Below are 10,663 nucleotides of genomic sequence, written 5' to 3'. Positions count from 1 at the left end.
GTTTCCATCCGAGAAAGTCAATCAAGTTGTCTCACGTGTACAAGACGACACAAGATTCAAAAGAAAGGGATGTGCTCGAAAAATCAGTGATATATTCAATGATATGGCAGTTTCACGCACAAACACCAACGTTCATGAGATAGACATGAGACTTTTACAACCCACTGTTTCTAGCAACATCCGAAAATCAATGAGAAGGAACCGGAAATCTGCATTTCGACTTCCGGAAATAAGTTGTTCTTGTGAAAGATTCGGTGTGCCAATGTCAAGGCGGTACCACCCTATTTACCGTGGGAGTTCCCTGCTTTCTTACGGCAGTATGTTTACAATGAGGCTCGCCAGTCGCCGATCTAATAGGTCCACGGCGAGTGATAAGACATCATCGTGTCCCGAGTGTAAAAAGATCCTACAGGAGCACTACTCCTAACGACTGATTGAATATTGATAGGAAAGCCATTGTTTTTATCTATGTTTTGTTACACAAAATTTTCCTACCTCTGTTTAAGACATAACGTGTGCATGCATAATGAATTGATTGCTTAAAACTCTAATTAAAATATTAATAAATCAATATCAATAACTATTTTAATGAATTGGCACAATGATAAAATGATTAAAATGCATATACATTGTCGCCAGGTAGGCAGTTTTACTTTATGTCTTAACAATACATGTAGCACCACCAAAAGAGTTAAACAGGAAATTTGTGATATATCCATAAAAACATTTACTTCAATGCTCTAGTATAAGAAGCATTAAATTAACAATAAACTGATACACATAAATTCGATTGCTGAGTTCTGTACCCACAATTTCACGTCTTTGACATTGTAACCATCGCTTTAGAAGTTTGCACGGGAGGTAGCTTTAAAACTCTGCGATTTTCACTTTTATTTTCCACCAATTTCTTTGAATCAGTGTTGTCCTTTTGAATCAAAATCACATTTGGTTTTTCACTCCGAGTTTCCTTGTCTTCACTCTGAACTTCGGGATCTGCGTCATCCAGCGTGAATTTGTGGAAGTTGTTAACAAGTCCTCTGATTGGAGGAATCACCGTGTTTTTGAATGTCTTTCCTCCTCCTGCTCCTCTTTCCATTTCCGGAAGTATGTTGGATTTTCTGGACGACTCTTCTTTCACCTTCCAGTGGCTAAAGTAATTTTCCACCCTTTTCGGAATCTCCTCGGGGTCTATGATATGGCCCCGTTCAATGCTTTCCAGAAGCGCCTGCTTTACCTTACGTTGCCGCCTTTTCTTCGGATGATTATCTGATATGAACCTGTCAATGTCCCGGGAAAATGCAAACAAAGGTTTCCCGCCATAACATCCGAACCGTCTGGCGGCGCTGCTGTTTGTCAGATTCTCCTTCCTCATCTTCATACACTGCTGTAGAACCCTCTGTTGGACGTACTTCCGGCGCCATAGTGTCCCGGCCTTGTCCAGTCTATGGTCTGCCTCGTTTCTTTCTCGGGTCAGACTATCGTTAACCGTCTCCCAGCGGGATTTGATCATGTGATTCAAGATGCACATAAATTTTCTGTTGCTGTTTTCATGGCGACGGACTTCCCCTAGCCGTCCTGTATCCATTGTGATATGTTAACAAGTGAAGACAGTCGTCGTTTGAATTTTAATGCTGATTGTACGTTCCTTTAAATATTAAGGATTTCCTGCAATTGGAAAAACATTTTTAAATTATAAAAAAAAGGATTATTCTTTAAATCTCTTTAAGTTGTTTACACCATTTTTGAACAATTAAAAGGATAATTCCTGATATAATTTCGTAAACAAAGTATTATTGGAATTAACATTACGTCAGGGGGTTTAATTTATTGGTCTGAAACTGAAATGTTCGTCGTCTACATGTGATTAGAGGTCAACGTATGAACAAAACTTGAAATGTAAAAGTCAACGGACTGATGGTCGGGCCCTGTTAATAATTTTAATAAAGAGAGCCCAGATTCAAAAATTTCTTGTTTTATTTCAAACTTTGGTGTAAAATGATCCGTCAATAATTTTATTTATGTAAACGATATAGTACATGTATTTCCAATGTGTGAAATATTACCGGGTTTCCTTTCAGAGCAATACATGACATTTATTTTTATTTTGGTAAGATTTACTAGACTTTTTTTAACTTTCAATGAAATGAAAATTAACTGATAAAAGTATTTCCTTTTTTACATGGTTTATTGTCTTAATGATATTTGCAATATATATTTTTTTATAATCATTATATTTTTTGGTAAGTATAATTTGTCGATGAATTTGAATTAAATACGTCATATATAATTTCTAAACAACATTATAATCAATAGTGTAGCTAGAGCAGTGATATATTTTATTTATTCAAGGAAAAGGACATATATTGAAACACTGAATTCAAGATGTTATATTTATTAAGCTTACACCTAATAATTAATTAAGTAAATTTTATATATAGATACACATAGGTAAGTCCATATCTACTAAATATGAAAATTACTTTTTTACTGGAAGAAATAATTACCATACATTTTGAAATTAACCATATGAAGTCGAGTTTTTTTCTAGAGTTTTACGGGTCAAAAGAAGTATCACTTACCAAATACCACAATGTCCGATCTACTGCAGGAACTAAGAATGTCAGACAATGAGAGTTTGAGCTAAGTGTCTCACCATTTCTCATTAAGAAGCTAATGAATATAGAAGGGTAAATTTGTTGTTGACACGAGAGAGACCAATGCATACCAAATTATCCTTCCAGTCGTAAAATATTGAACACGTTGACGCAAGTTTGTAAATTACCTTTATAAGATTTCAAACCTTTTTATGATTTCAAAAAATGTTAATCAAATAGATTAGCTACCGGACGATCCCACAATTTTGCTTAAATTCGATATTTTAATGACAGATACATAACCATTTTCTATTCACGTCAAAAAAATATAAACCATAAATGGCATTTAAACGATCGAAAACAGTCTATATTGCGCTGTAAATAATATTACCTGCTGTTTTTCTGCCTCAATGTTCTTTTCTCGTTTTATAAAGTTAGCATCAAATCTGTTGGAAATTTTATGCATTGACACGCTGTATATAAAGTATACAAAAATATACACCTGCATAGATTCCTTGCAGGGCTTTTGTTGGAAGAAGTAAAATGCTTATGTTCTTCGAGTGTTTTATTTTTCTAAACAACTTCTTGTTGAACTTGCTGTGTATTGTAATTGTAAGCTCTGTACAAATACGCTGAATAAACAAAAAGTTAAACTGATTTTAAAATCTGACAAAGGCTTTTTAAAAAATGTATCTTAAATTGTGTTTCGTTTTATTTTCATTGTGCATGCTATATTTAAGTTACGTATATTTAAGACCACTTTAAATTTTAATTGAAACTTTCATTTAAAAAAAATCCTTATCAGTAACGTTTTCATTAAATATATATGGATAAACAGTTAACAGCCAGGCCATATATTGCTTAAAGTTTCATTTGCTTTATCATAATCGGGACCCAAGAATCGAGTTAAATCTGCTAAATTCAGAGCGGTTGGTCATAAAATCTTCTGAACAATGGTGTTTAATGGCCATATCTTAAACAGATTTTGCTTATAAAAGAAATGCCTCCTTTGTATTGAACAACTCAGGTATGTGTCTATTTATCTTCAGATTCTTTAAATTCAGATTCCAAAATAAAAAGGATGAGATTTTATTCCATGGTTGAATTATTTCAGCCGGTGTCTAAGTCTAATGACTTGATCGATTTTTACAGGAGGCAATAACTCTAATCATGCTATGTAAATGCAACATCCCGGACATCAAACTACCGTAAAAAGAAAAGATACAGGTTCCTAGCCATCACCTTAAATACAATCAACTGATAAATGAAGCTACATGTACATGTACGAGTATGTTGACTCAAAGAAAGAGAAATAAGATGATCAGAATAATTATTACAGAGGCTGTGAATTTCATAACTTTAGAAGAGATTTCCTGCTATTTATATAACTCGACATTTGAGGAAAAGAGAAAGAATATTTTAAATCAAATAATCAATATAGCCCCACCCAAATTCCAGAAGCCTAAGTCCAAGGGCCGAGAAATAAACAATTTTGGAAGAGGCATCCTTGTTAATCAAAACCAATCATGAATACGCTTGGGCAGAAAAGATTTTAAGAAGCGTATTGCATTTTAGTATACTAGTATTTTGACAGAGCTCGCCCTAACACAGAAAGCCCAGACCCATGTTCTTTGAATTTCATTATTTTAGAATAAGCATTTTTGCTTATTATAACCAATCCATATGTTTGTCTGTTACATAGGCGTAGGTAAGATATTAAAAAAAATTAAGGTATTTTGAATTTGAACAAGGTTAAAATAACACTAATTCTGTTTACATTAGCGACCCTCAGAACAGTATTCAAGCTCAAAAGTCCTTAAACAATATAAAATAGAAGCAGAGCAAACGCGGACCTCCAAAACATCAGAGGTGGGACCAGGTGCCATTTAGGAGTGAGCATCCCCTGCCGACCGGTCACACCCGCCGTGTGCTCCTTGTCAAGATTAGGAAATTACGGAAAAATCCGTTGTCAATTCAGTGTAAAAATAATAGCCTAAGAATTAATATGACAAACGTCAGTCAACATATCAATGATAAATTGTATTTGGGGACACGGTCATTGTATCGACCATAGAACTTACGAAATGCTCAGTACTCTAACCGAGACTTCTGATATTCTTGTTTCAACAACTTGTTTGTCGATAACTCGTCTTAAAAACTGTTTATACGTAGAGCATATTCTTGTGCATTGAGTCAAGTAAGAGATATAAACCCCGCATGCAGCAGATGAACGTATATTGCTGCATGAGTAAGGGAAGTTGACAATTAAAAAGTTAGGCATCTCTTTTGTGATAAAGCTTGGTTATTAGATTACCATTGACGCCCTTTTCAAGTAAAATACCTTAATATGAAAGAGATACGTCAGACTCAGACTCTGTGGTATATTTTATTTCAAGCTATCCGGTATATATCGTATCGACATAAGAATGGAAGTAGCCTTTGTTGATTGACAAAACGTCGTCGAGATGAATGCCTCAGCAATTAGTGCCCCTTTTCATGTATAAGGTTTTTAACAAAACAAACATATCAAAAACCCTAACATTGTTACTTTCAACACAAATAATTCTTTGCAGCGATATATACACCTCTTTACCGCAATATAGCAATCCCAGGCCAACCCAGAGGATTATTTTTTTAAATTTCACAATTTGATGACTTTCTAAAAGAAATATAATGCATCTAACTTGAGTATAAAATCCCTAGGGCAGAAATACAAAAACAATATGGTAAAATATGTGATAATTTGGCACTTGCCCAATTTCCATAGAGTCCAATTGTAAAACTTGACAACATTTGAGATACCTGCCTAAGAAATCGGGATAGTAAACATTCAATTATTTAATATCAAAATAATTGATATAATAGGAAAAATTTATACAAAATAATTTATCATAATATCTAGGGTAGAAATAATTAGACTCGGTCTCAATAAATCCAATTTGTCATTTGCAGCATTATTTTGTTGAACACTATGTGAACATAGGTACTCTGATGTTGATCCTAAAAAGATGCCCAAGCCTCCGAGTGACACTCTCTATATAGTTCTTTTAAAAATATCAAGGAATTCCCATTGGTATCAATATTGTTATCAGTAGACCTTTCTGTACGCATATGAAGCTAACTTTTTACTAGAAAAAGTTGTTGATGGTACCTAAACACGAAGCCTTATGATAAGCGTTATGACTTGAAATATTTAAACACCGAATTGTAAACTGATTTGTCTGCTTTTTATTTCCGATCATGACAAGGAGCCCACGGCAGGATTGACGGGTCCGCATGGGATGCTTACTCCTCCATGGCTCCTGATCACAACATTGACGCTGTACAAGTCTCTGTTTGCCCTGATCCTGATTTGCATTGTTAGAATAGACTTTTCAGCTTGAATACTGTTCGATTTCTTCCATTTGGTTCTTCAATTTAATCGTCAACCTCACTTACTGATGTAGCATTAAACCCTTCTGTATATGGAGTTTGTGTCTCTCAGCTGATTATAGATACCCTGGTAAATGCTCTACGTACAAACACTTTCTGGCACAAAGTAGCTTTACAACAAAGGCAATTAAAAAGAAAATCACTTCTGATGATCTGGACGTCTGTTTTACTCTGCTCCGGACTTGTATTGTTGGAATGGACACTTATGAGGCTGAATGATGTTCGTTATCTTCAAATTTTTGCTAAAACTCAAAAGCAGAAAAGAAAACTTTCAAAGAAATAATGTATATCTCCATTTATAAATCAAAACAGCCCTGTCTTTAACCCGGAACAACTAATCCAGTGACCATCAAACTAACTATTTTTAAAAGAGACACCCTTGGTGATAAATATGCACTTACATGCATATCACTTACATGTGATATCCAGCACAAGAAAAGAATTTCAAAGTATTAATGCATTTTTACGATAGATTAAACGAATCCTTCCTTAACCTTCACACCCTGGCCTTGAACTCGAGGTAACAAACTATTTTAAGAGAAGTACTCTTCCTCATCATAATCATGCAAATAAAAAAACTGCTAATTATGCAAGGGGAATGATTTTTACGGAACTTATACATATTGGTCAGAATTCCTGTCTACATGTAGCTTCAGAACTTCTGACCACTGGCAAAAATATCCCAAAACTCAATCATTCTTATTGTCATGCGAACACTTCGACTGTATAATTTGTCAGGGAGTAAAGAAAAAGAATCAATATTGAATACTCTTCATTATCTCCATATCCTTCACTTTAAAAAACATTAATTATCTTTGCTTGTTTTATCCCCATCTCTCAGGCCCTTGGGAAGGGTATCAGGCATAAACTAAGAGTTTTTACAATTCATTTGCGTCTTTATCTATCAAAACAAGCTATATGTCAAAATTGTTCAACTGGTGTCCAAACCTTTCGACAGACGCAGAGCGACGGTCAAAACAGGTCACATGAGTCTCAGGTGACCCAAGAACATGCAACATGGTCAATACCTAATTTTAGTAAGACAATTCTATCGTATGTATTTGTTTTACATTAAAGGTACTTGGACACAGATTTGAAGTTATTATTTTCTCTATAATATTACGACTTATATATTTTAATAGCATTTCACACAAAAATTAATTAAAAATCTTATTTCATATAAAAGATATTAAAATTTCAAATTTTTTGGCGGGTTTGATTGACACATCCTTGGAGTTTCAAAAATTAATTTTATTTCCTTAGGAAAAGTGGCAATCTCTTTGTGTATAAATGAAAAATATTAATATTATAATCGAGAAAATTCAGAGTATACATGTTCGAAAGCAAAACAAACACACAATATATTGTCAGTCCGTGCAGTTGTGGTAAGCAGACTGTGACAATTGAACGCACCCGGTGAATTCTAAACATCAACAATAACAGAACTCGTGCCCTGTTTACAAAAACTGTGTACATAACACGAGTGTGCTCGATTTGCTAAACTCTGTACGCAGCTCTTAGTTCGGAATGACGATACTTGTGAAGGAGTTTTGCTTTCTAACATTTCTACTCAGAATAAAATTATTTTTCTGGATAAAAGTTTTAATATTTCTCATTAATACACAACAAGATTGCTACTTTTCCTAAGGATTAAGAATAAGGTTAAAATTTGTAAAAGTGCAAGGATGTGTCAATCAAACCCGCCAAAAAATTTGAAGTTTTAATAACTTTAAAATGAAATAAGATTTTTAATTAATTTTTGTGTGAAATGCTATTAAAATATATAAGTCGTAATATTATAGAAAAAATATTGACTTCAAATCTGCGTCCAAGTACCTTTAATGTAAAATCTTCATCACAAATAATTAAAACTGATACTAATTATCGTTCCTGTTGAGCTTATCAGTCATACATGTATTTCAATTGTCTTTCGCAGATCGTACTAAAATCAGCATTTACTTAGATAAGCCATATTACAATACCTATTTTATGCACGCTGACCAGCATGAAAAAGTGTCCAGTTCTGTGTCCAATGGATTTATGGCTGTGTCCACGTGCAGACTCCCACCTCAGCTCTTCGATCACGTGTTCATTCGGCCGAGATTAATTCCGACAGTAGACAAAATACAACCGTCTTCCAGAATAACACTTTTTCTTTATCTGTGTATGCACGCTGATACTGATAGTTTATGGTGTGAAATTGTTACAATGAAGTTCAATGCCCACTTGAAATTGAAATTCAGTAACGTGTAGATATTTTGGTAACTGCGGTGCTTTAAATCCTTTTTCAGTTCCCTGTTAATTTTCATCCTACAGGGGTCAATTTAGATCTTTACAGATCTTTTTCGTGTATATCCAGAGATTGACTCGGCTCCACGGGTTACAAAAGTTAAGGAGCAGTCCGGAGGAAGAGCTAACCTTGAGGATTTGTTAAGCTTTGTAAAACCAATAATTTACTGTCTTGTCTTTGGAGACACCATGAATCAATACCAACTGACAGAGAGGGCTTAACGTTAAGTCTCTCTCTCGTGTCAAGGCACCTCATGCAAAGAACCCTATATAAGTACAGTTAGCACCGGGACGGGAATACAAAATGGAATGGCATTGTATTGTATTATTTATCAGTCCTTGTGCTGTTTCTATAAATCTGACACCTGCCTTTTTAATTTAATTTTGAACTTATCTGTACAAAAAATTAGATAAATCTATTTATAACCCGTCAAAAAAGTAATCTATTCTATGTTTGAAATCTTTTATCTATTCAAACTTATCTCTGAAAAATTCTGACGTTATGCAATTTTAGATCTTCAAATGTCCTAAATCTATTTCCTTGCAAAATTCTTAAGCTACAGTTTGTAAATTACTGGTTTTGATTTTGATCTTCAAATAGGTTGAACTATAGTTGAAACGTTTTTGTTTATCTTAAATTTTCCGAGCATGTACCAAGTTTTCCTTTTCACAAGATACCCTTTGTTGGGGGTTTACATGAGAAGGGACTTATGATAACGGGATATTGGTATGAATTTCCTAATGATTGAAACCCTAACCTTATACAGAAATCGTTAGCATCAATCAACTAAGCAGAGAGAAGCAGTAACTTAGGGTTCTAAAAATGCAGACCTGAAATAGCATGTTCTGTGAATGAACAATTTTTAAAACGAGGTATATAATTGACAAACAAGTTGATGAAACAAGAAATTCAGCAGTCTCGTTTAAAGTAATCATTTCGTTAGTTCTATGATCGATACAATGTCCTTGTCAGCAAATACAATTCATTATTGAGTCAAATGCTGACTGACGTTTTTATGCTATAATTGCTAGTCAATTATTTATACACTGAATTGACGACGGATTTTTTCCCGTTATTTCCCGATCATAACAAGGAGCACAGAGCGGGTGTAACTGCCGGCAGGGGATGCTCACTCTTCCATGGCACCTGATCCTACCACTGATGTTTCGGAGGTCCGTGTTTGCTCTGCTCCTGTTTTGTATTGTTTTATGTACTTTTGACTATGGGCCCCATATGTTTCATTGGCAAAGGCAGTGACTTCGGATTTTTGAAGAATGTTTCCTTCAGAAGTGAGATGAACAGAGTTTGAAAGTGAATGAAAAAAGAAGACATCAGTTTGAAAAAAGACCTGGCATTATTGAGATAAAACAAGGAGAGAACAAAGAGTATTCAATTTCAAAATCCTTTGAATAAGTTACATTGGTATCCAAAACAAAACGGACTTCCAAAAAACCCTGGATTAAGTCAAATACCATAAATGAGTAATTCAATGTTGACGGGCACACCGACCGTTTGCTCTTTTTCACGATTGGAGAAATATCAATGTGTAATAATGAGTTAAAATTATTCTGAAAAACCTTTGTCAGCATTTACCTCAGACTGTATTTGACAATAAAGTCATTGTACCTATTATAGAACTTGTGAAATGATTACTTTTAAATGACTCTGTTGGTATCATTGCCTCATAAAATTAAGTGCCAATCCAATGGTTCATTTTACTAGTATTATATCAGAAATTGTTGCAGAAAATGCTTTTGTGTATCATATCATCATAAACCCCATATGCAAGTAGACAGTCAGAGAGATGGAGAGTTTTCCTTTCCCCCGAAAGATAGTGGTAGCAACCTGTCACACGATGCAATATCATGTAGATAACGAACAGCATTTAAGCTCAACAGTCCTTTAAACACTAAAAATTGGATAGCGCAATCATATTCCTAAAAAATATTAGAGGTGAGATCAGGCACCAACTGGTCAACAACGCCGTATGCTCCTTGTCAATGATCGGGTAATTATCCGTCGACAAATCTGTGTGTTAATTATGGCATAATTATAAGTACGAATAGCGTAAGTCAGCATTAGACTAAATGATAAATAGTAATGGCAGACAAGTCTTGTTTCATCAACTTGTTTGCCAATAACATACCTCTTTTTATACTTACTAGTATTTATGCCTCACTGAATTCTTGAGCTGTGGCCCTGCCATCAATGAAATGCACGATGACGTCAAAGTCACATCTTTTACTTAATTTTACTAAAGACGGCTTTTTTTAAAAACAATTAAACGTACAGCATTCAAGATCAAAAGTCCATAAAACAATACAAAAAATTAAAATAAAATGTCTTT

The 10,663-nt window shown here is 34.3% G+C and overlaps 1 protein-coding gene across 2 annotated transcripts; it reads right to left on the bottom strand.

Moving 5' to 3' along the window:
* Positions 1 to 571: 571 nt before the first annotated feature.
* LOC134242564 (uncharacterized) lies at positions 572 to 8,190 on the bottom strand. Of its 2 annotated transcripts, none has more exons than XM_062724762.1 (2): positions 8,009 to 8,190; positions 572 to 1,665 (listed from the first exon to the last, which is right to left on the bottom strand). In XM_062724762.1, exon 2 carries the CDS (start codon positions 1,583 to 1,585, stop codon positions 815 to 817), a length of 771 nt encoding a protein of 256 aa, XP_062580746.1. In that variant the 5' UTR covers positions 1,586 to 1,665; positions 8,009 to 8,190; the 3' UTR covers positions 572 to 814. The 2 variants fall into 2 exon arrangements, with proteins under 2 accessions (XP_062580746.1, XP_062580681.1); XM_062724697.1 differs by lacking the exon at positions 8,009 to 8,190 and adding an exon at positions 2,580 to 2,818.
* Between the last annotated feature and the right edge of the window lie 2,473 nt (positions 8,191 to 10,663).

The sequence above is a fragment of the Saccostrea cucullata genome, unplaced genomic scaffold, assembly GCF_032062105.1.
Source record: "Saccostrea cucullata isolate Sc308-1 unplaced genomic scaffold, CSIRO_AGI_Scuc_v1 ctg792, whole genome shotgun sequence".
Taxonomy (NCBI): Eukaryota; Metazoa; Mollusca; class Bivalvia; order Ostreida; family Ostreidae; genus Saccostrea; species Saccostrea cuccullata.
The sequence above is the reverse complement of the archived record's forward strand: the minus strand, read 5'-3'. Positions and strand labels throughout refer to the sequence as shown.